This window comes from Callospermophilus lateralis, chromosome 10 (assembly GCF_048772815.1).
Source record: "Callospermophilus lateralis isolate mCalLat2 chromosome 10, mCalLat2.hap1, whole genome shotgun sequence".
NCBI lineage: Eukaryota > Metazoa > Chordata > Mammalia > Rodentia > Sciuridae > Callospermophilus > Callospermophilus lateralis.
This window is the reverse complement of record NC_135314.1, coordinates 132,437,554-132,463,663: the sequence shown is the minus strand read 5'-3', so window position 1 is coordinate 132,463,663 and position 26,110 is coordinate 132,437,554. Positions and strand designations below refer to the sequence as shown.

The window sequence follows — 26,110 nt, the reverse complement described above, 5'->3', positions numbered from 1 at the left end:
ATAGATAGATAGATAAAAATAAATGTTGGGTCCTGTAGTGGTGGCACATGCCTGTGCAGGAGACTGAGGCAGGAGGATTGTCAAGTTCAAGGCTAGTTTGGGCAACTCAGTGACATCCTGTATCGGAATAAAAAATAAGAGCTAGTGATATAGCTCAATGGTAAAGTGCCCCTGGATTCAATCCCCAGTATCAGGAAAAAAAAAAAAAAAAAAAGCCTAACCCTAAAAACAAGAATATAAAATATTAGCATTTTGTTGGTGTCCTTTCAGGATCCTTACAGTGTGTTTACATATATATGTTTAACTACAGCTTAACATACACAAACTTTTGCAAACTTCTTTTTTTGAGGGGGTATTGGGAATTGAATCCAGGAGTACTTATCCACTGAGCTACATCTCCAGCCCTTTTTAATATTTTATTTAGAAACAGGGCCTTTTTTTTTTTTTAAGAGAGAATTTTTTTATTATTTATTTTTTGGCAGACATAACATCTTTGTTTGTATGTGGTGCTGAGAATCAAACCCAGGCCACACGCATGCCAGGCAAGCGCGCTACCAATTGATCCACATCCCCAGCCCCTAGAAACAGGGTTTTGCTTAGTTGCTTAGTGCCTCACTAAAATGCTGAGACTGGCTTTGAACTCACAATCCTCCTTCATCAGCCTCCCAAACCACTGGGATTACAGGCATATGCCACCTTGCCTAGCACCTTTTTTAAATTAAAAAAATACTATTATAAATATTCGTTTGCTCTTTTCACTCAATATAAAATGCTGTTATTATTCCTGTTTAACCAATGAGCAATCTAAATCACAGACATGGGTGAGATTCCTTGCCCAAGGTCACACAGCTAGGAAGCTTCCAATGGGTTTCTAACCATTGCCTAGCTAGCTCTAGGCACTACCTTCTATAGACCTATATGGCCAAGCCTGTGGGAGGAAGTTGGAGTGTTATGAACAGGGAAATAACATGTTTCATGCTTTAAAAATATCTTTCTAAACAGTGTAAAAAGTAAATATAGTAGAATAAGAGTAGAAGCAGGGAGACTAGTTAAGGGACTATTGCTCACATCCAGGGGTATATGGAGTGGCTTGGGCAAGAACAGCAGATAGAATTTCAGTACAAAAGTCAGGACTTGACCACATGATTTCATTTGCTCTGTTTAGGCATTAAAACAAATATCTTTTTTCTTATGGAAAAAAAAAAGTCAGGACTTATGTTGGAATTGATTTTAGATTGAATGTGAATTTTTTTTTTAGTTGTAGTTGGACACAATACCTTTATTTTGTTTATTTATATGTGGTGCTGAGGATTGAACCCAGGGCCTCACACATGCTAGGCAAGAGCTCTACCACTGAGCTACAACCCCAGGCCTGAATGTGAAATTTGATAAGGGAAAGAAAGATTCATGGATGTTTCATGAACTTTTGGCCTAAGTAAACAAGAGAGACAGCAGTAACGAGCCAGGAAATACTGTGAGAGTGACAAATTTAGGAATAAGTTTGAGAAATTTATTTGGAACAAGTTAAATTTGAGTGTCAATATGATCTCCAAATGAGGGTATTGAGTGAACAATTGAATATATTGAGTGTGACATTCAGGGAATTAATTAGGACTAGAAATGAATATTTGGAAGTCAATAGTGTATGGGAAGAACTAAGGCAAAGACATTGTATGAGATCAATAGAGCATGGGTTTAGAGGATGGAGCCCACCTACTGTCATATGCAGTACTGGCCACAGAGGTAATTTCATCCTTACTTGAATTATTCAACTAATTTCTGCATCTCTTGCTAGACCAAAGCTCCCTGACTAATAGTACTATGGTTGCCTTTCCTCACCATTATGTTTAATGACATGATACCTGGCCTTTAGCCAAGTGGAAAAAAAAAAGAGGCATTTTAAAAAATGTCATCAGGGGCTGGGGATGTGGCTCAAGCGGTAGCTTGCTCGTCTGGCATGCGTGCAGCCAGGGTTCAATCCTCAGCACCACACACAAACAAAGATGTTGTGTCCTCCAAGAAGTAAAAAATAAATATTGAAATTCTCTCTCTTAAAAAATAAATAAATAAAAATGTGATCTGATACTATCCATTACAATGTAAAATGAGCATATCAGTTGGCTCACCAAATCCATTTCTAGGATAAAAGCCCCAGATTTTCACAATTATGCAAATATATGTACATATAAAAATATTCACTGAAACACTATAAATGTGAAAAATTGGAATGAGGATATCTGCAACAGAAGTGTGCTCAAATAAATGACCTCATTTTTTTTTTTTTTTCTGGTACTGAAGATAAAAACCAGGAATGCTTCACAACCGAGCTACATCCCCAGCCCCTTTCATTTTTTATCTTGAGATAGGGTCTCACTAAATTTCTAAGGCTGGCCTTAAATTTTTGCTCCTCCTGCCTTAGCCTCCTGAGTAGTTGGGATTACAAGTGTATGTCATCACACCCTGCTTCAAATAGATAATATATCCATAAAATGAAATGCAGAAAAAGGATACAATACCATGCATGGAAAGAGTCAGATGGCCAGTGTTAGAAATCTTAGCTTGGGGCTGGGCATGTGGCTCAAGGGGTAGTGCGCTCCCCTGGCATGGGTGCAGCCCGGGTTTGATCCTCAGCACCACATACAAACAAAGATGTTGTGTCCGCCGAAAACTAAAATGTAAATAAAATATTAAAAAAAAAAAAAAGAAAAGAAAAGAAATCTTAGGTTGACCACTCTCTCTCTGTCTTCTTTTTTTCTTTTGGCAGGGTGAGAGGAACTGGTGATTGAACCCAGGGTTACTGTACTGCTGAGCTACTTCTCTAGCACTTTTTTGTTTTACCACTTGTGTGGGCAAGCGGTCTACCACTGAGCTACACCCCCAGTTGTCACGAACTGCACAACAGTTAATTCAGGAAACTGGACAAGGGGTGATGGGGATTAGGAAAAAAACAGACACACACAAATAGAAAAAGCTGAGACCAAGTGGGTACTACACTCTGATGGAGTACAATGACACAGAGTCAGCTCAGCACATTTATTATATAGATTATATCATTAAAAAGGATTTATTGTGGCTGGGGATGTGGCTCGGGCGGTGGCGCGCTCGCCTGGCATGCGTGTGCCGCCCGGGTTCAATCCTCAGCACCACATACAAACAAAGATGTTGTGTCTGCCGATAACTAAAAAATAAATATTAAAAAAAAAATTCTCTCTCTCTCTCTCTCTCCCTCTCTCTTTAAAAAAAAAAAAAGATTTATTGTGAGCAAGTTTCTTCAAAGCACTCAAAGTGAAGGACAAACTTCTGTGCATCCTAGTTATAATTATTAGCTTGCACCCATAACTCTCTACCCACTGGGCAGCTAATGTTTGAACCCAAGGTTATGAACTAATAAAATTCTGTGGCTGTCACAAAATCTCCCTTTGAACAGGGTGTCACCATAACAAATGGGCAATCTTCAATTAGGGCCTTTGCTCTTGAGAAATTCCCAAGGAAAGTATAGTCTCTGTCTCTGGACAGTTCAAGGACCATAATTCATTTGTTGCTCTCGACATCCAGTCTTTTTCTTTTTCTTTTTCTTTTCTTTCTTTTTTTCTTTCTTTCTTTTTTTTTTTTTTTCCTGATACAGGGTCTCTCTGGATTGCTCAGGAGGACCTCAAACTTGTGATTGTCCTGCTCATTCTCACAAATAGTTCGGATTACAATTGAGCATCACCATAAGACATTTACATGCTTTTCTTACACAGTGATGGTGTTACTCCAGTGAGGGTTGGGCTACATTTATTCCACGAACCAAAGGGACTCTTGTAAACTCTATCATTGGTATATGATAGAAATAATGCTTTGTGATTTTGAAGGCTAGGTCAAAAGGTCAAAATAGCTCCTACCTGGCTTTCAGTTTTCTTGGGGGAGGAGTACTGGAAATTTAACCTAAGAGCAATTTACTGCTGAGATACATCAGCAACCCTTTTTTTTGGGGGGGGGGGTACCAGCAATTGAACCCAGGGCACTTAGCTACTGAGCCACATCCTCAGCTCTTTTTATATTTTTTAGACAGGGTCTTGCTATATTGCTCAGGGCCTCCCTTAGGAGGTTGCCCTTGAACTTGCAATCCTCCCTTGAACTTGCAATCCTCCCTTCTCAGCCTCCCAAACCACGGGGATTTATAGACACACATCACCATACCTGGCTTGGCTTTCTCAAGACAATTGTCCTTGGATGTCATTACTGTTATCAGGAAGCAAAGGCCACATAGAGAGATTATATACATATATGTTCTGCCTTACAATTCCAGTGAGAACCCTAGATGACAGTCACCATAGACCACCAGATAGATGAGTAAACAACCCTCCCTATGACTCCAGTCCACACCCAGAATATTCTTGCTGAGGATCCAGACTTGGTATAGCTGAGATAAACCATCTCCATTGTGGCCTGTCTGGATTATTGTTCAAAAGAAACCATGAAAGGGCTGGGGTTGTAGCTCAGTGGTAAAGCACTTGCCTAGCACGTTTGAGACACTGGGTTCAATCCTCAGCAAGGCATACAAATAAATAAAGATATTGTGTCCATCTACAACTAAAAAAAAAAAAAAAAAATTAAAAAAAGAAGCAACCACGAGAGACTTTCTTCTTCTTTCTTCCTTTCTGGTACCTGGGATTGAATCCAGGGACACTTTATCATGGAGCTACATCCCAGCCCTTTTTTAAATTTTGAGACAGGTTCTCACTTTGGTTGCTTAGGGCCTCACTAAATTGCTGTGGCTGTCTTTGAACTTGCAATCCTCCTGCCTCAGGCTTCTGAGTCACTGGGATTACAGGTGTATGCCACAATGTCTGCTTATATTTATTTATTTTATATGCATTTGTATTTTGAAAATGGAGTTTCTTACAAATGGCTTTGTATCCTATTCTTTTCACTTAAAGAGTATTTTGCAAACATCTTTCCATGCCAATAAATTGCCTCAGAACAGCTTTTTGTTTGGTGATGCTGATGATTAAATCCAGAGCCTCACAAGTGCTAAGCACACACTCTATACCATTGAGTTATACCCTCAGGCCAGAACTATATATATATATATATATATATATATATATATATATATATATATATATATATTTTTTTTTTTTTTTTTTTTTTTTTTGGCACCGGGATTGAACTCAGGGACATTCGACCACTGAGCCACATCCCACCCCTACTTTGTATTTTCATTAGAGACAGGGTTTCACTTAGTTTCTTAGTGCCTCACTATTGCTGAAGCTGGCTTTGAACTGAAATTCTCTTGTCTCAGCCTCCTGAGTCACTGGGATTATAGGCGTATGCACCATACCCTGCAGAACAACATAATTTTTAACAGCTTTCTTCACTGTATTTTCTTTGTGTGGCACTGGGGAGTGAACCCAGGAATACTTTACTACTACTGAGCTACATCCCCACCCTTGGTTTTCTGTACCTTATCCACATCTGATTCAACTGCAGACCCAAAATATCAACCCCCCCACCATTATGTTTATACAAACTTTTTTCCTAAGCAAAGGTATAAAAACTATTTATATATCATTTTAATTGAAATAGGTATTCTAAGCAATCCAAAGTATATGGGAGAATGTGAATAAATGTATATGTGCATATATAAATACTGTGCCATTTTATATAATAGACTCAAGCATCCTTAGATTTTGGTACCATGTCCTGGATGCAATTTCAACCCTCCACTCCTGCAAGTACTGTGGAAGGACTATACATAGGATTCCAATATTCTGTATATGTATGCACTTGATACTTAGACATCATCATTCTATATTTTGCAAATGCAGGAATTTTTTTTTCTTTTTGGTGCTGGGAATTGCTAAGGTACCAAGGGTACCTTACCACTGAGCTATATTCTGTTTTAGTCAACTTTTTCAAGGCTGTAACTAAAAGACCCTGACCAGAACAATTGTAGAGGAGAAAAAGGTCATTTGAGGGCTGATGGTTTCAGAGTTCTCAGTCCATAGACAGCTGACTGCATTCCTCAGTACTCGAGGTGAGGCAGAGCATCATGGCGGAAGCGTATGGTAGAGAAGAGTGGCTCACATCATGATAAGTAAGCAGAAGGACAGAGAGAGAGAGAGAGAGAGAGAGAGAGAGAGGTGTCTCCATTTTCCAAATACAAATATATACTCCAAAACTTTGACCCCAATGCCCCAGTCACAGTCCCCTGCCTTCAACTGCCATTCAGTTAATCCTATCAGATGATTAATTCATATCTCCTCTAAACCTTCTTGCATTATCTCACACATGAATTTTTTTGGGGACACCTCACACCCAAACCACAACAATCCCCAACCCTTTATATCTCATTTTATTTTGTTTTGAGACAGAGTCTTGCTAAATTGCTGAGGCTGGCCTTGAATTTGAGATCTTCCTGCCTCAGCTTCCCCAGTAGCTGGGATCACAGGGCCACCATACCTGGAGGTTCAGGAATTTTTTTTGTTTTTTTTTAGTTGTAGATGGACACTTTATTTATTTATTTGGGTACTGGGGATTGAATTCAGGAGTAGTCGACCACTGAGCCACATCCCCAGTACTATTTTGTATTTTTAAGAAAGAGTCTTACTGAGTTGCTTAGTGCCTTGCTTTTGCTGAGGTTAGTTTTGAACTCGCGCCATCCTCCTGCTTCAGCCTCTAGAGCTGCTGGGAGTAATCCAGTGTTCATCACTGTGCCTGGCTTTTATTTATTTTTATGTGGTGCTGAGGATTGAACCCAGTGCCTCATATGTGCTAGGCAAGTGCTCAACCACTGAGCAACAATCCCAGCCCTGTTCAGGAGTTCTTTAGAAAAAGACTGAAAGTGGGCTGGGATGTAGTTCAGCAAAACGCTGGCTAGCATTTGCAAATCCCTGGATTAGATAAAAAAGACTTAATGTTCTCTTCTACTCAATGGAGTAAACTTAATACTAGTAACACAAAACGATATTTGAAATTTCATTTGCAGAAAATGTATTTTGGGTCTTTTGCTAGTACCATAATAATTTACATGGATATGTTTTGTCACAACAAAATGAAACAAGTACACTGGATTATAGTATGTAGATCTTTGTGTTGCTAATATACAAAACTCATAATCTTACAACATATTACTCATTAGTATTAATTTTCACTTTAATTAATTTGAGTCTTTTTAATACTTGATTATACCTGATTTATGTACATGATCTTTGAATTATTTGGAAGCTGAAAATCATGTGTTTCTTACAGGAACTACCTAAGAAAGCCTGTTAGGCATAGGTATCTTGACTATTAGTATACAAGGGACTTCAGTATGGGTAGAGAGGCTTTCGTTGTTATCTATGGACCTGTACTGCCAGGAGGCACCCTAACATCATAGGTTTCACTCTGGCATTTCCAATGTGTTGGAGCAGCAACTTGAGGAAGACTTGGTCCTACCTATCAACATTTGCAATCCAGTCCTAGAAAGTAATGGAAGTCCTAATGGCAATTAAGAAGTGTGAGAGGGGCTGGGGATGTGGCTTAAGCAGTAGCGCGCTCGCCTGGCATGCGAGCCCGGGTTCGATCCTCAGCACCACATACAAAGATGTTGTGTCCGCTGAAAACTAAAAAATAAATAAATATAAAAAAAGAAATTAAAAAAAAATAAGTGTGAGAGTAAATTGAGCAGCAAAGCAGTTAAGATGCAATTTATTTAATTTTATTTTTGGATACCGGGGATTGAACTCAGGGGGCACTCGACCACTGAGCCACATCCCCAGCTCTATTTTATATTTTATTTCGAGACAGGTTCTCACTGAGATGCTTACCATCTCAGCCTTTGCTGAGGCTGGCTTTGAACTCTTGATCCTTCTGACTCAGCTTCCCTAGCCGCTGGGATTACAGGCGTGCGCACCCGGTAAACTGCAGTCTTATACAGCGAGTGGAAGCCAGAAAACTGCATAACCCATTCATGGCGGGAAAGCTGAAGCCTGCAGCTGCATTGCGGCTCGCAGACCACCTAGCAAACTTCTTTGGAGAAAAGACAGCTCCCCTTGTCTATTCAGCTCCCCTCCGGTCAGAGAGCTCCTGGGAAACCAATGATCTTTTATCCACGCTATGGATACCAAGGTGTGAGAATAAACAGTGGAATCAGCAGCCAGTCGTAAAAAAAAAAAAAAAAACAAAACAAACAAACAAAAAAAAAACAACCACACACACACACAAAACAATGGATAAGGGATGGGGTTGTAGCTTGAGGCACTGGGTTTGATCCTTAACACGGCATAAAAAAACTAAACACCTAGCTCACCTAGCACTTGCAAGACCCTCGGTTCGATCCTCAGCACCACATAAAAACAAATAAGTGAAAAAATAAAGGTTTGCGTTGAACTACAAGTTATTAAAAAAAAATAAAGGCATGATGTCCATCTACAATTATTAAAAAATTAAGAAAGAAAATGCGATGATATAAAAAATATCTCGACCATCCTTTTGAACTTCTGGGCAGTGGGCAGTGTAGCGGTATCTTGACCCCACTCCAGTAAAAAGCAAGTTTCCAAGAAAGCAGCCCCTGGGAGAACCCTTGCCTGCCGGGCGTAGCTACCCGGGCGACCGCGCGGCGACCCCGACCGGAAGTGACGCCAGTGTACTGAATACTTCCGGAGCTGCGGGGACGACTCCGCCAGAGGAAGCAGCGCGGGCCGGACCGGCGTCGGCCCGCAGCTTCCGCTGCCACTTGCACCTCAGTCTGTTCGTGTGGTCCGCCTGACCTGGTCTGGCCCGCTTGTGCTCTGCATCCGCGAACCCGCGGCTCCTGGTAAGTGCGCGACTTGAGTTGAGGCCTTGTTTACCCTGACTAGCCGGTGTGTGTGTGTGGGGGGGTGGAGTGTTTCGCGCGCCTCCCGGACCGGGCAGGGCTCCGCCTTCACCGCCGCCTTCGAGGCCCCCGGCGCCCACAGCCTACCGTATGTGGTTCCAGGGTCTCTGCCGCCTGAGAGGGACGGCAAGGGCCGGTGAGCCAGAGTTTCTCTGGCTTTCCTTCTCATGCAGCTTTTTCAAGTCGCAGAGAGATCGGAGGCCAGCGCCTCTGAGCGGCAGGCGCTGGCACGTCTGGGCGCTCTCAGCCAGGCGCTCCGAGGCTCTCCACTCGAGTCAGTTTTTGGGAGTTCTGGTAGTGGTGTCCGCGCGGTTTGTTAACGCCTGTTCTCTGAAGGGTCTCCCGCCAGCTCGTGAACTCGTTGTCCGCGCGGGTGTCGCGTTGACCGCACCTCTGGAATAATATACAACTAGGAATTGCGTCTCCACCTTTCCTGAGGCTGCTGGGTTACCCTCGAGAGAGGGAACCGTGTTCTCTTATGACTTCGCCTTAGTATTGATTGTTATTATGTCCCATAGAACTTTCTGTCACAATGGATATGTTCTGTACATTTGCTGTTCAGTATGGTAGCAACTAGTCACACGTGGCCATTGAATGTTTGGTATGTGGCCGGTTAAACTGGGAAACTAAACTTTACATTTTACCTTTTAAGTTAAGTTTGAAAAACCGGACTACCTTATGAGACAGGACAGATGGAATGAAGAGTTTTGAAACTAAGTTCCTTGTTCATGTTTTTGTGCCAAAACTGTTTTCTTTGGAAATGTTGTTAGTAATGACTTGTGCTAGATAATCATTTCTAAAGTAAACGTCCGTCAGGCTTGCCAAACGTCTTTTTGTTATTGTGAACTTTGAGAAATCTTCAGTTTGGACGCTTTTCCGTGTGTGACCAGGCCTGATGAGTGAGCCTAGGGTGGGTGGCAGATCGATAAAAATATGACTTTGGCTGGGGGAAAAATGGTTTTAATTACTCCATATTTAACATCCAAATGAAATCGAAGCATTGCCATCAGTTTTGTTATAAAGGGAATAATAAGGCAGGTACAGTGATGTACACCTATTATCCCAGCTATTGGGGAGGTTGAGGCAGGAACACAAGTTGGAGATATGCCTCAGCAATTGAGTGAGACACTATCTCAAAATGAAAAATGGAGAGGAAGGAGATATAGTTCAGTAGTAGACCACCATGGGTTCAATCCCCAGTATGGGGGTGGAATACTGACCTCTTTGAGCAGGGTCAGCACTGATACTGAACTTTGAAAAAAATAAAATTTTTGTTTTTGTTCTTTGGCACTGGGAATTTAACTCAGGGACACTCAACCACTGAGCTACATCCCCAACCCTATTTTTTGTGTTTTATTTAGAGACAGGATCTCACTGAGTTGCTTAGTGCCTCACTAAGTTGCTGAGGCTGGCTTTGATCCTTCTGTCTCAGCCTGTTGAGCCCCTGGGATTTCAGGTGTGCACCACTGCACCCAGCATGAAAATAATAAAAATTAATTATTATTTACTTTTTTGACAGTATGGAGATTGAATCCAGGGATACTCTATTACCAAGTTATTTTCCCAACCTTTTTATTTTTTATTTTAGGATAGGGTCTGCTAATCTGCCCATATTGGCCTTGAACTTGCAATTCTCCTGCCTCAGCCACCCAAGACACCTGGGATAACGGGCATGTGCCACTCCAATTGGCCAACTTTTAATTTAAATCTGGACCTAGAATACCCATGAAGTAGAAATAGAGTTCTTTTTTTCCCCATAATTCTTGAATATTTGGTTGATAAGAAGCCTCTGGTCAACCTCTTAAGCACAGATCTTGAGGATAAATCAAAAGAGTTTGAAAGCACATTCTTTTGTTGGTGTTATCCCAGAGGCTCTTCCTGTAGCTTTCTATCGGGCTCTGTGGGAAGGTGATAGCTAGTTATGAATCCCCATAGACTATGGGTCTAATGGAATACTGATGTTGTATTCTGCTTTTTGTCAGTGGTGTGATCCTGGGCAAGTAAATTACTTAACCTTTATAGACTGTAGCATACTCATTGGTAGGAAGGGGAAAATAATCACTTTGGCTGGAATGGTGGTACATGCCTATAATCTCAGCAACTCAGTAGGCTGAGGCAGGAGGATTACAAGGTCAAGGCCAGCCTCAGCAAATAAGCAAGGCCAAAAATAAAAAGGGCTGAGATGTGGCTCAGGGGTTGAATACCTCTGGGTCAATCCCAGTTCCAAAAAAAAAAAAGCCACTTTATAGGATTATGAAGATTAAGGCTGTTCTTAAATGAGATCTGTTGTTATAATTTTTTTTTTTAAATATTTATTTTTTAGGGGCTGGGGATGTGGCTCAAGCGGTAGCCCGCTCGCCTGCCATGCGTGCGGCCCGGGTTCGATCCTCAGCACAACATACAAACAAAGATGTTGTGTCCGCCGAAAACTAAAAAATAAATATTAAAATTAAAAAAAAATATTTATTTTTTAGTTATCGGCGGACACAACATCCTTGTTTTGTATATGGTGTTGAGGATCGAAACCGGGCCGCACGCATGCCAGGCCAGCCAGCGCGCTACCGCCTGAGCCACATCCCCAGCCCTGTTGTTATCATTTTTGACAGGGTTGAACTCAGGGGTGCTCTACCACTGAGCTACCCCCCAGCCTTACACTCACATACATAAACACACACACACACACACACACACACTGGTACTGGAGATCGAAACCAGGGCCACTTAACCACTGAGCCACATCCCCAGCCCTTTTAAAATATTTTAGAGTCAGGGTCTCACTGAGTTGTTTAGGGCCTCACTAAGTTGCTGAGACTGGCTTTGAATTTGTAATCCTCCTGCCTCAGCTTTCCAAGCCGCTGGGTACAGGCATGTACTACTGAGACTGGCTTTGAATTTGTAATCCTGCCTCAGCCTCCCAAGCCGTTGGGTACAGGCATGTACCACTGCTCCTGGCTACAATAATTTTTTGAGAGGGTCTCCATAAATCGCTGAGGCTGGCTTGAACTTTCACATCTCCTGCCTCAGCCTCACTGAGATTACCTGCATGCACTACCATGCCCAGCTAATGAGACCTATTGTTTTGGGGTTTTTTTTGTGTTTTTTTTTTTTTTTTTTTTTTTTTTAGTATTGGGGATTTAACCCAGGAATGCTTAACCACTGAGCTACATCCCCAGCCCTTTTTATTTTTTATTTTCAGACACAGTCTCTCTAAGTTGCTTAGGGCCTTGCTAAATTGCTGAGGTTGGTCTTAGACTTGTGATTTCCTGCCTCATCTCCTGAATTGCTGGGATGATAGACATGTGCCACCATCACCTATTGGTAATAATGATTTTTTTTCTTGTAAATGGTAGCAATATTCACATTAAACTTGCCCAATAAGTAATATCATATGTAAAAATATAGATAAAGACGCTTTGAAAAATCAATTCCTCCATTCTTCTCCCCCCTCCCCATACTGGGTGTTGACTCCAGGGGCACTTTACCACTGAGCTGCTTCTCCAGCAGTTTTTATTTTTTATTTTGAGAGAGAATCTTGCTCACTAAACTGCTGAAGTTGGCCTTGAACTTTGCCATCCTGCTTCTACCTCCTAAATTGCTGGGATTATATGTGTGAGCCACTATGCCCAGTTTTCATTATTTTGAAAATAATCTACAGTTATTGTTCAGACTTAGATTTCACTTAGCTTATATTTTCTATATCTGAATTATTTTTCTGGAAGTTATAAACCTGTTTTTTTACGAAATTTTTTTCTTTCTTTTTTTTAAGATGTTCATGGACCTTTATTTTATTCACTGAGAATCAAACTAAGTGCCTCACACTTGCTAGGCAAGCACTCTCCCACTGAGCCTCAATCCCAACCCCTTTTCATGAAAATCTAAAGAATAAAAGCAACTGACATTAAATTTCTTATTGAATAAGCAGGTAGTACTTAGTAGTCTCTTAAGAAAGCCAGATGTCCCAGGAGGAGTAAGTCAGAAGAGAAATGGGAGATGGATATTAATATTTCCTATTGGGCACATTTTTATTTGAGTATTAACTTTTTCATAATATTTCATACTGAAATATTACCAGTATTCTGTGTTAATTAGCACAGCAATGGTAACTTTATAGTAGTCCAAGTCAGTTACATATTTTTTTGTCAACCTCTGTGTAACATTCGGAATTGAAATAGTGGTATTTAGGGGCTGGGGATGTGGCTCAAGGGGTAGCGCACTCGCATGGCATGCGTGCGGCCCGGGTTCGATCCTCAGCACCACATACAAACAAAGATGTTGTATCCACTAAAAAAAAAAAAAAAAGGAAAAGAAATAGTGGTATTTAAGATAGGATCTGTGAAGATTGGAGTACAGAAATAAGGAAGTAGGCCTTCAAACTGGGGAAGGGGAATTGGGAAGCATTTCTATCACTAGTACCCCAAGTTAAATTATAACACTGTTAGCTTTGAATGCTTTCTCTTTTTAGAAGATAATGTAATTCTTGTAAGTATGATATATGAGTTTTTTGGGGGGAACCTAAAAGAAGATAGTAGTTTCTCTGGTCCTTTGTTTTTTTCTGTTCATTTATTTTATGGTGCTGGGGATTGAACTCAGGGCCTCATACTTGATAGTAAATGCTCTACCACTGAGCTATATCCCCAGCCTATACTTGTCTTTTTAAATCTTTGCTTTCAAAAAAATTAATTTGTAAAAGCAGGTACTAGTTTTAAAAATATAAATATTCTGTGTTTTCATTTTAGATGGAAATCATATGACAAAATATTTGGGTGACAGCTGCCTGAAGGGTCTTCAGAAATTACAGGTATTTTAAATTAAAGATTAACATTATTGCAGAGGAAAAAAATACCATTTATAAGTTCAGTTGTAATTAGGAGATTCTACAAAATTTGTTAAAAGCTAAACTGCAAACATCATTTTGCTGCCCTGTGTATATTTTTTCTTTTATTTTTTTTAAAGTGGTACTTTTATTAGTGTATTATAATTATTCATAATTTCTTTCTTTTTTTTTTTTTAAAGAAAGAGTGAGAGAGAGTGAGAAAGAGGGGGAGAGAGAGAGAGAATTTTAATATTTATTTTTTAGTATTTGGCGGACACAACATCTCTGTCTGTATATGGTGCCGAGGATCGAACCCGGGCCGCACGCATGCCAGGCGAGCGCGCTACCGCTTGAGCCACATCCCCAGCCCAATTATTCATAATTTCAAGGTTCATTTTGAAAAAAATCATTCTTGCATGGGTTTTTTTTTTTTTTTTTTTTTTTTTGGTGGTACTGGGGATTGATTCAGGACTTTGTTCATGTGCGATAAGCACTGTACTAACTGAACTATATCCCCAGCCCCATGCATGGAATTTTATTTGCTCCATTTCAGTGCTTGGTGCCCCACCAGGAGCCTATTTATTTATTTATTTATTTTTATTTATTTTATTTTTTTTAAAGAAAGAGTGAGAGAGAGAGATTGGGAGAGAGAGAGAGAATTTTTTAATATTTGTTTTTAGTATTTGGCGGACACAACATCTTTGTCTGTATGTGGTTTTGAGGATCGAACCCGGGCCGCACGCATGCCAGGCAAGCGAGCTACCGCTTGAGCCACATCCCCAGCCCGAGCCTATTTATTTATTTGTTTGCTTGTTTTGGTGGTGTATATTAGGAATTAAACTTACTACCTCATGTGTGCTAGGCAGATGCTCTACCATTGAGCTACATTTCCAGCTTTTCCCAGTCGTTTTTACTTTTCATTTTGGGACAAGGTCTTGCTAAATTGTCTAGGCTTGCCTTGGAATCATTCTGCCTCAGCTTCCCAAATTGCTGACATTATAGGCATGCACGACTGTGCCTGGCTTGATTTGTTTTTTTTTACTACCTCCCCTCCTGTCTCCATTTTTAAATCTAAACACTAGTTGATTTTTTTTTTTGTTGAAAGTCATCACTTGAAATAGTATTTGTTGGGCTGGGTTCGATTATCAGCACTGCATATAAATAATTAAAATAAGGGCTCTTGACAACTAAAAAAAAAAAATAGGTATTTAAAAAAAAAAAGAAATATTATTTATGGAGAGAAGTTAGTATTTCCTTGAGTAGAAGTTAACATTTGTGACTGATTTGCTTTCTCAACTAGTGTTCTTTTTTCATTTACATATAACTGAGTAACATTTTGATCTGTGAAGATTTTTCAATGGCTGGTTGGATTTAAACTCTTGTTTCTTCATCCAATATAGATTATGATTTTTCCTAACCTTGATCCTGGTAGAATATGTGCAGTTTTTTCTTCATTATTGAATCACTTTTCTTTCTCAGTACCTCTTTAAAGCTTCAGCAGACTTTTTTTTTTTTTTTTCACACTGCTTTTTTTTTTTAGAGAGAAAGAGAGAACTTTTTAATATTTATTTATTTTTTTTTTTTAGTTTTCGGCAGACACAACATCTTTGTTTGTATGTGGTGCTGAGGGTTGAACCCAGGCCACACGCATGCCAGGCGAGTGCGCTACTGCTTGAGCCTCATCCCCAGCCCTTCAGCAGACTCTTATTTTGTTTGAGATGGTCTTGCAAAGTTGCTGAGGTCCTCTGTAAATTGCTAAGGCTGGCCTCAAACTTATGATCCCCCTGCTTCATCCTCTGGAGTAGCTTAGATTATAGGTGTGCGTGACCACATCTGGCTACTCACAGAGCCCTTTTTTTTTTTTTTTTTTTAATAATTTTTTAGTTGTAGGTGGACACAGTATCTTTATTTTATTTATTTATTTTTATATGATTCTAAGGATTGAACCCAGTGCCTCATGTGCAAGGCAAGTGCTGTGTCACTGAGCCACAGTCCCAGTCCCTCAGCAGAGCCGAAGAGCTATGTGGTTTTTATTTTTCTTTTTATTTTTCCTTTCTTTTTTCTTTTTCTTTTTTTTTTTTTTTTTAACCAGGGATTGAACCCAGGGGTGGTTAACCATCGAGTCACATCCCCAACCCTTTTTTTAATTTTGAGACAGGGCCTTGGGAAGTTGCTGAGGCTGTCTTTAAACTTGATATTCTTATGCCTCAGCTTCCTCAGTCCCTGGGTTTGCAGGTGTGTGCCACTATGTCCTGTTTATTTTTCTTTTCTAACTGTGTACCTATTTTCCAGTCATCTGAGATGGATGTCTGTGAAAAAATATTTTCTTTCCCTTTTATTATACCAGGAAGGAACTGTCTCCCTAATTACATACTATCTGTGCCACCATTCACTGGGACATGCTTAGCAAAATTTTGAACTTTGATAGCTAAACCTTTGGATTATCTCTTTATGCAATCAGCTGAAAGAATATGCTGCTTCTTTAAGGACTTTGGCAAGAAGGGCAATTCCATTAGAATTTGACTTCCTGCCCTTTTGTGCCAGGCCCTTCTTGTGGTTTCATTACCAGCTTCTTTTGCTTCTAGAGGGAGGGTTTCCCTTTGATAAGCTTGAGTCAGGGAGATGATGGTAAAGAGTCTTCACGTGAAACTTAAGTTAGAATATGCCATATTGGGCATAGGGCCAAAGCGATGGCATTTTTATTTTTTAATGGTTTTTGTTATAATTTCTCATGGGGAAAGTAATATTTCTTTTTTTCCTTTTTTAGAAGACAAAAACACTAATGCATTTGAGAAAGCGGTAAAGTTTGGGGGGAGGGAGAGAAAGCAACTCCTTTCCTGATCTGCAACTTGACTGGATGCTAAGATGTCTGTGGACATGAATAGCCAGGGGTCTGACAGCAATGAAGAGGACTATGACCCAAATTGTGAGGAGGAGGAGGAGGAAGAGGAAGAGGACCCTGGGGACATAGAGGATTATTATGTGGGAGTAGCCAGCGACGTGGAGCAGCAAGGGGCTGATGCCTTTGATCCTGAGGAGTACCAGTTTACTTGCTTGACATATAAGGAGTCTGAGGGTGCCCTCAATGAGCACATGACCAGCTTAGCATCTGTTCTAAAGGTGAGTAGTGTCAATTCCAAGTGTACTCTCTCCTGTTAAATCCAAGATGAGCTGTTGTTAACTAATGTCTCTTTTAGACTGATTGAATGACCTTGTAGCTTGAAACTAAATTTAAGTATATGTTGCATCATCTGGTTATTTTGTTACATTTACTTGTTTTCTGATATGTGCATGTCCTGAGATTCCCAGATTATTAAGAATTAGAAAGGAGGGTAGAAAGGTTTTATGGTGGTAGCAAAATTGTACAACTGGGTGTTTCAAGAATGTGATTCTTATGCAGTAGATAAGCATCAGAATTACCATCTTTTTTTTATTAATTTTTTGTGGTACAGGGGATTGAAACCAGGAATGCTCCACTACTTGAGTTATATTCCCAGCTTTTTTTTTTTTTTTTCTTTCTCTTTCTCTCCCTTGAGACATGGTTCACTAAATGGCTTAACCTGGCCTCAAATTTGCAATCTTTCTGCCTTCGACTCCTGAGTTGCTGGGATTACAGATGTACACCATTTGTACCCAGCTACCATCCTCTGTGTAACACTGTTTGATAGTGTCTTGAGAATATTGACAACCTTTGGGTTTGCTCTAAATAATCAGTGCCTTTGGGTTAATGAACTCACTGGTTTTGTATACTGATGACTACTATCTGATATTGAAAGGGATTTAAGCAACAACTATAAGAATAAAGTAGGTTTGTATTTAAATTGATTTGGAGGGGTATTAGTATTGACATTTTGAAGAATGAACAAAGTTGGTTATTCCAGTGAGGATTATATTTTCTTGGTACTTAACATAGCATACATTTGGATCTCTTGCACCTCAGGCCAGTTATTGTTGCCAGTGTTTTTTATAGTTATTTAGAGTTTGCCAGCTTGTTTCCTTCTCCAACGTTGGCCATCATGTGAATGGCGGAACATTTCTCTTACTTCATTGTGTTCACTGATCTTCCTTCACCAACTATTATGTGGATTTTGTTGTCTGATCAAATTTGAAGCTTAGAAGGAAGAAGTGGCATGCTTTCAATCAAATAAATTTTCTTCTTTGTGTTTAAGTGGAAATATCTAAAATGTGCTGTGTATGATTTGTGTAAAAGTTGTTTTATTTACTAGTTTAAGAAATTTTTTCCTCAGATAATCAGCAAAGGTAAATACCTTGGATTTAGTTAATTAAGGCATTGTTAGCAACTGACTGGGAGCTGAAAACAGCTTTTTTAAAAATGTGTGATTCATTTCTAGAAATGATTGCAAGATGTCCTCTCTTATGCTTAGCAGAAAACTGATGAATAGAGCCCTTGGAGATACTCTGGGTCTGGAGTTTTTGTCCCATGATTATAGCAAAGATGCTGGGCTCCTCTTTTGGAGGGCATTTCCCTAGTAGAGAAAGGCATTAGGTTTCTTCTTTTCTCACCGTGTACACTTCTCCTTTTTGTTCAAGTAGTTTCTTTGCTTTAAACATACTGTGAGATTATACACAATATTGGTATTTAAAATTGGAAAAGGAATTGGAGAGTTTGTGGATGTACATTGGATAGTGTCATTTGACCAAGGTCAATAGGAGTCTCCCATTTTATGCAGTTATTGTTTGTCAAGATCTCTGCATTGGACACAGTGGTGCACTCTTGTAATCCCAGTAAGTCAGGAGGCTAGGTAACAGGATCATAAGTTCTAGCCTCAGCAATTTAGGAAGACTCTGTCTCAGAATAAAAAATAAAAAGGGCTGAGTATGTGGCATATTGGTTGAGTGCCTCTGGGTTCAATCCCCAGTACTGCCCCTTCCCCCTCTCCAAAAAATCTCCGTGCCAACTTTTCTGGCCTACTTGAAACATCTGAGGGGCCCCAAGACCTGTCCTTCCTCCTCCTCCTCTTCCTCTTCTTTCTTCTCTTGTTGTAAAATAAACATAACATAAAATTTACTATTTTATTTCCTCTTTCTTGTGATATGGTCAGGCCCCTCCAAAGCCTTCCCTTCACCTCCTCACCTTTTCATGCCCTTAGGACTTCTTCAGGGTCTAGCTTCTACTTTTCCCTGAGTCAGGCTACTTGAGAGCTCGAGGTCACAGTGGTCAGGGCCCTCCTTTGGTCTGTACTTAAACAGTATAGGTATGTATATTTTTAGTCTTCCAATTGCTTTATTTTATTTTTCCTTTCACACATTTTTCATGATCATTCAACTAGATTTTTAGGGTCTGGCCACTATTTCTGCTACAGTATTTCTTAGATTTGTATGCACACCATGCTAATCAAACACTCCATCACTGAGCTATATCCCTAGCCCTGTTGCAGCATTTCATCCACAGTAGATGTTGAATAATTTCTTGGATACTTTTGGATTTTTTTGAGAGAGAGAGAGGGAGGGAGGGAGGGAGGGAGGGAGAGAATATTTTAATATTTATTTTTTAGTTTTCGGCGGACACAACATCTTTGTATGTGGTGCTGAGGATCGAACCTGGGCTGCACGCATGCCAGGCGAGCATTCTACCACTTGAGCCACATCCTGAGCCCAAGGATTTTTATATTTTTTAAATTTTTGTACATGGGATTGAATCCATAGATGCATTGCTACTGAGCTACACCCTAGCCCCTTTATTTTTATTTATGTATTTAAATTTTGAGACAGGGTCTTGCCAGAGATTTTTTTTTAAAATTTTTTTTTTTTAATATTTATTTTTTTAGTTTTTGGCGGACACAACATCTTTGTTTGTATATGGTGCTGAGGATCGAACCCAGGCCACACGCATGCCAGGCGAGCGCGCTACCGCTTGAGCCACATCCCCAGCCCTTGCCAGAAATTTTGCCACATTGCTGTGGTACTTGAACTTGTAGTCTTTCTGCCTCAGCCTCTTGATTCTCTGGAATTAACAGGAATGTGCCAGTCAACATGCCTGGCAGTCCTTGTGGATTTTGTTATTGATGTTGACAGTAGCTACTGTTGTTGATATTAACTAAATTCCTAATCCTTGCTGTACATCCTTTTCTGTTGTCATGAAAGGGCATTATTCTGGACTTTAAGATCAAAAAGAGAAGCAAAAAACAGAAATGAGGGAATAAAAAGAGATGAAAGGGAGTTGAAACAGAAGAAAAGGATAAAAAGGAAATGGGGCAATGAAGTGGAAAAGTTTCTTTGGTAGTAGAATAAAGATTTTGTTTATTTCTCTTCCTTATCCTCTGTAAGGAAGGAATGTTTTTTGTTTTTCAGGGACTGGGCATCAAGAGTCATAGGTTAGCTATACCTAAAAGGCACTCAGTGGTGTTTCAAGTGGCTAAGAAACTTTGCTGAAGAGACTGAACTGAAGAAGTTGATTAAGAATAAGGAAGGGGCCTGGGTGTGGTGGCACACACCACACCTGTAATCCCAGCAGCTAGGGAGGCTGAGATAGGAGGATTGTGGGCTCAAAGCCAGTCTTAGCAACAGCAAGATGCTAAGCAACTCAGTGAGACCCTGTCTCTAAATAAAATACAAAATAGAGCTAGGAATGTGGCTCAGTGGTTGAGTGTCCCTGAGTTCAATTTCCAGTACCTACCCCCCTCAACAATAAATAAAATAAAGAAGGGGTAGGGATGTGGTCTGTGTTGTCCTAGCCCCTTGGGAAACTGAAGCAGGGGAATCACTTGAACAGTAGTTTAGGACTGTTCTGAGCAACATAGCAAGATCCTGTCTGGAAGGGGGTGAATAGTAAAGGAAAAGCAATCTCACACAATTTTTCTGTATTAATTATGGAATTAGAAATTTAAAAACTGGCATTGCTTTTATTTCTGTAATAGTTTTTGAGGAAGGGAGGGAATGGTTTAAGAGCTGAATTTGCCCAGTGGTGTTTATAATCTAGTTCCCTGCTGGGTGCAGTGGTGCATGCCTGTAATCCCAGTGGTTTAGGAGGCTGAGACAGGAAGATAGCAAGTTTAAAGCCAGCCTTAGCAGCGGCAAGGCGCTAAACATCTCAGTGTCTCTAAACAGAGTACAAAATAGGGCTGGGGATGTGACTCAGTGGTCAAGTGCCCCTGAGTTCAATCCCTAGTACCAAAAATAACAAATCATTTATGTATTTAGTTCCCCTGTTGCACGTGTCTTCCTGAAAAAGAGACCAATAGTGACAGTCAACCAGATTACCCCTGGTGTGCCCATCAATTGTGCTATTTGTATAATTCTGTGACATTGAGATATTTAATTGTTTTGTATAGTTTTACCAAAACTGTTTGGTTCATAGAAATCGTTAGGTGTATATGTAACTTAAAATTATAGCCTGTGAACAGCTATCTATGAATAAAATCTGTATGTTTAAGGAGTGGCTTAAATTTTTCACTGTTACTTGTTTGTTGTGTCCTGGAAGTTGCCTGTAGATGAGCCATATTACAGTTTAAAGTTAAATAAGCCTTTTAGGATTTGAAGTCTTTTAACTTGTAAATTCTAATTTTATGGGATACTGGGTTTTTAGTTTAAAGAGAACCCTGGTATTAGACAGTAACCAGGATTACTGGGACTGGTCTCTGAGTAAGATTATTAATTGAGAAAGGTACTGGGTGTGGTGTCATACACCTGTAATTTCAGCCAATGGGAAGGCTAAGGCAAGAGGATCTCAAGATCAAGGCTAACCTCTGCAACTTAGCCAAACTCTGATTAAAAATAAATGGAACTGGGATCAAAAAGGGGGGGCTGGTAGCTGGGATGCATTTTAGTAGAACAACAACCATGGGTTCAGTCCCTAGTATAAATATAAAGAAGACCAAGGAAGGAAGAAGCCTAGAAAATCAGACGAAGAGCTGAGGCTAGAGAACAGAGAAAAGGTTATTATTGGAGGAAAACTACAGATATTCAAATAGTGGCAAAATAGCTCTCATACTACACGAATAAAATAGTCATGAGAGATGAGGTGACTGCCAAGTGAGATGTTATGTCGTAGGAGTAGGAAGAAAATCTCTGACAAACAGGTATTTTTAACAATCATATATAAATCTTTAAAGAGGGAGTTAACCTTCATTACTTCCTACCTTTTTATGTGAATTTTGTACAAAGATTTATTTGCCATAGATGAAAGAAGTCCTTTTTCATATTAATAGGCATTTTATTACAAAATATGTAGTAGTTAGCTAAGAAGAATTTTGTCACTTGTTTAGTAAATTTTGTTAATAACATTCCATGAAACTTTTGAGATGTTTACTGACTGCTCAGAAAGTGGTTCAACCTTGGTAGTGCTCCAGAGGGAGCCCAGGCAGTCATGACCCTGGCTTTTGTTGGTGATAGACCAGAAGTCTCTGTCCATGTATGCTGCTTTTCTCAGGGTTGTGTCCAAGGGGAAGCAAATGTTGTTCAAGGGCCCACTCAGTTGCTTTATGAGGGAAAAGAAATAAGACACTTTGGACCAAATTTAGTTTAGGAACTATAGTAAGCTACCTGAGCTTTTGGTTGAGGCAGGAGGACCTTGATGGTGACCTGCAGAAGTCCATACTCCATAAGACAGTGAGCAGTGGAGGTAAAAAAGTTACCTTCAGGGCTAGAGGAAGAGACTTAAGATGTATAGGTAAATGAGATTAAAATTTAGAATTAAAATTCAGAATCATGAATGTGGTCTGAAGTGTCTTTACTATTAGAGGAAAGGAATGTTTTTTTAAAAACTTCCATTAAGTTGTTCATAGTGGCATAGTGAACTACACTGTTCATTTCTCAGGTCTTATGTTCCCCATATAGGATTGGAGAAATAAACCAGTATTATGACCGTTCTTATTGTAGTTCTTGTTTTGTGAATTGCTGTATTAACTACAGTAGAATATTTCATTCTGCCACCCTGTGCTTGAATTTGTTTTAAAAATTAGTGTTTGTTCCAACAAAATGTGGATAAAAAACTCTTTAAGATTCTTCTTTTTTTTTTTTTTAATATTTATTTTTTAGTTTTCGGCGGACACAACATCTTTATTTGTATGTGGTGCTGAGGATCAAACCCAGGCCGCACACATGCCAGGCGAGCACACTACTGCTTGAGCCACATCCCCAGCCCAAGATTCTTCTTTATTGGCTCATTTTTTCCCTTTTGTTGGTGAATCATAATGACTTTTCAGAACTTTTCACTTTTTTTCTAATATATATTTTTTAATTGTAGTTGAACACAATACATTTACTTTATTCATTTATTTTTATGTGGTACTGAGGATCAAATCCAGGGCCTCACACATCCTAGGTGACCGTTCTTCTGCCGAGTCACAACCTTAGCCCCTGAACTTCTCACTTTTAAGTGTGGAAATGTTTATAGTCTTCTGTTCAAATAAACCTGATTTCTATGCCTTTGTCACATGATCAATTAATGTTCTTAACTCAAAATACTGATGTTTATTTAGCCTTTTTATTAAAGAGCATCAAATGTATATATCAGTGAAGATTTTCATGTTAATTATTAAATCAACTTTATTTTATCCTGGTACAGCTGAATTTTAAGACTATTTACAGAGTCGTTAATTAACCAAGTATTTTTTTTTTCGTTGTTAATACTCATGGGAAAGTATTTTCAAGCTGAGCCTAGCGATAGTGTTTCTGAACTGAGCTGCTCTCTGTTTCTATTTTTGTGTCCTGATATCAGATTTTTTTCCATGCCTGTATCAAAGTAGAATGTATATTAAATTCCTGTTTTTCAAGTAGTTGGCCGTAGATTAGTGTGTTAACATATTTCATGATGCTTTAAGTCTGATGTAATTTTTTACTGGTACATAAAGTTATTTTTAAAAAGGAAATAAGAAATGTCTAGAGTGACATTGAAAATTGCCTGAGCACAACTGGTGCAAAGTTGTATGTATCTGGCACACTTAAAAAGGTTTTTGTCATTACTTTGTGCCTGGAGTCCCTCACAACATGCTCACCACCTTCCATAAGGGCTCTACATCAGATCCAGGCCAGCTTTCATTCTAGTCTTCTTGTCATGTGTTTACACTGCCTAAAGAACCATGCAAAAACTGTGTGCAGTCAAGGGGTGATTTCACATTTGTGTCCTTTTTTTTTTTTTTGTGCCAAGGATTGAGCCCAGGGGTGTTTAACCACTGAGTCATATCACCAACCTTTTTATTTTATGTGTTGAGTCAGGGCCTCACTAAGATGCTGAGGCTGGCTTTGAACTTGTGATTTTCCTGCCTTAGCCTCCTAAGTCATTGGTATTACAGGTGTGTGCCACTGCTTGTGTCCTAATCTTGAAATTATTTATGTTCAAGTTTTTATTGTTAAGATGTTACTACAGGATTGAAGTATATCATTCATGATTCTATTAACCTTAAATAAGTTTTATTTCCTGTTCATTATCCTTTAGTTCTTATCCATATTCATACATATTACTGTGCTGCGATTCACTCCTTCAACCAATATTTACTGAGTACCTATTATGTTCCAGGCACTGGAAAAATACTGTGAACAAAACAGACAAAAATCCTTGCCCTGCTTGGTATTGTAGAAATCACTTTACTCACATACTTATTGTCAAGCAGAAAGGAACCATGGAACAAGAATGAGGCACCAGGGGCTGGGGATGTGGCTCAAGCGGTAGCGCACTTGCCTGGCATGAGTGCGGCCCGGGTTCAATCCTCAGCACCACATACAGACAAAGATGTTGTGTCTGCCAAATACTAAAAAATAAATATTAAAATTCTCTCTCTCTCTCTCCCTCTTTCTAAAAAAAAAAGAGGCACCAAAAGAAGGTTTATTGGGAGGGCACTTCTAGAAGAGGTTCACTGGTCAACAAAAGGGTGAGAGCCGGGAAAGCCACAGGCTGAAAAGGCAAGAACAATGCTAATAAGCGAAACTGTAGGTAGGAGGGCCTATGCATCTAAATTGCAGCTACTGATGGCAGGTTGGCAGAGCCAAGTTTAGGGGGATTGTGTCTGTTGCGGGTTGGTCAGGGGTGATTGAATTGATTGAGCGATTGCTTCCACCGGTGGGAACCCTTGGTGGTTGGGGTCCATTGCCATGTCAGCCTCTGATTGACTTGGGTCTCCTCAGCCAGGTGGAAAGTCCCTGCCCATAGCCACCATGAAAGGGGAGGAGGAAGGATAGCCTGCTGTCCTAATATCCTGACCTTTTTGATGTTATAGGGCTCTGTTCTCATCTGGCTACTTCCTGCTGTTAGGGGGCATTGTTTAGGGAAGGTTGGGTGTTGGGGGCTCATTGGGAAGGAGGTTGTAGGGGTGGAGGAGCATCTGATTTACTGTTGCCTGTGAGATTTTGCACATGTGGTTTTGGATAAATCTGAGGAGACAAGGGGCAAGACACAGATCATGAGGATGGGGCCAACAACCAGACCTAACCAAGTAGTGAGGACCAAGTTCCACTATCCCGGAAGGAGTAAGGTGGATTGCTGCTGTCTTTGTTTCAGTTCTTCATTCAACCAATGTAGCACATCGATGTTTTCTTCTACTAGGCCAGTCTCGTTGATGTATTAAAAACATTCTTCCCTGGAAACGCCAGTGGTAGTGTTGGGGAGCACCTGTAGGGACAAACTGAAGAGAAGAAGCGGGAGGCCCACAGGTGATCTTGAATTTAGTGGATCCCACCAATTGGGATGATCAGGACTTAGGGCCTGGGGCAAGCTTCAGGCGAGAAACATGATACCAAGAGGAGTAGCCTAGTAGTTTGGCTGATGTAGGAGTGGTGAGAATCACTGTATGAGGTCCTGTCCAGTGTGGTTGAAGTGACCGATGGAGTTCCTTTAAGAGGACAGAGTCTCCTGGTTGGAGTGGACCCTCAGAAGGTGCTAGTTTTGTTGGGGGCAGGAACATGGTGGTCTTCTCAGAGGAGGTTGCAGACCAAGGTAAGATAAGGTAGATATGAGGCCAGAAGTGGGGATTGAGTGGGAAGGTTGTGGTTAATCAGGGAGAGGTGGCCATATAGCAGTTTGAAGGGGCTAAGCCCTGTGGGAGCTCCTAGGAGCAGCTTGGATTTGGTTAAGAGCAAGGGGAAGTAGTTTGGGCCAGGAGATTCGAAGCTCGGTTGAGAATTTTGTACGGTGGTCCTTGAGGATCTGGGGGGCCCCCTCAACCTTATCTGAGGACTGCAGCCAAAAGGAATATGAAGTTTCCAGGAGATGTTGAGACTTTCTGAGACCTGTTGGATTATTTGAGAAGTGAAGGCAGGGCCATTGTCTGACTGGATGGATGTTGGAAGGCTGAACCTGGGGATGATCTACTCAGTGAGGACTGAGGCTACAGTGTCCGCCATCTCTCGAGAGGTCAGGAAAGCCTCAATCCATCCTGAAAAGGTATCAACCAGGGTGAGTAGGTATTGGAACTTTTTGCGTCTGGGCATGTGAGTATAATCTTCCTGCCAGTCTCCACCTGGTTGGTGTCTGATGAGTGGGGACTGTAGGCCCTCTT

The 26,110-nt window shown here is 40.2% G+C and overlaps 1 protein-coding gene across 2 annotated transcripts in view; it reads left to right on the top strand.

Moving 5' to 3' along the window:
• The first annotated feature begins 8,646 nt into the window (after nucleotides 1-8,646).
• Arih2 (ariadne RBR E3 ubiquitin protein ligase 2) overlaps nucleotides 8,647-26,110 on the top strand; it is a 65,823-nt gene continuing 48,359 nt past the window's right edge. The window contains exons 1-3 of one of the 2 annotated variants that reach the window (XM_076867637.2): nucleotides 8,647-8,785; nucleotides 13,582-13,643; nucleotides 16,426-16,778. In XM_076867637.2, the coding sequence (XP_076723752.1) occupies nucleotides 16,524-16,778 (255 nt within the window). In that variant the 5' untranslated portion in view covers nucleotides 8,647-8,785; nucleotides 13,582-13,643; nucleotides 16,426-16,523. Of the gene's footprint in view, nucleotides 8,786-13,581; nucleotides 13,644-16,425; nucleotides 16,779-26,110 lie in introns of those variants that run through there. The other variant, XM_076867638.2, reaches the window with a different exon arrangement.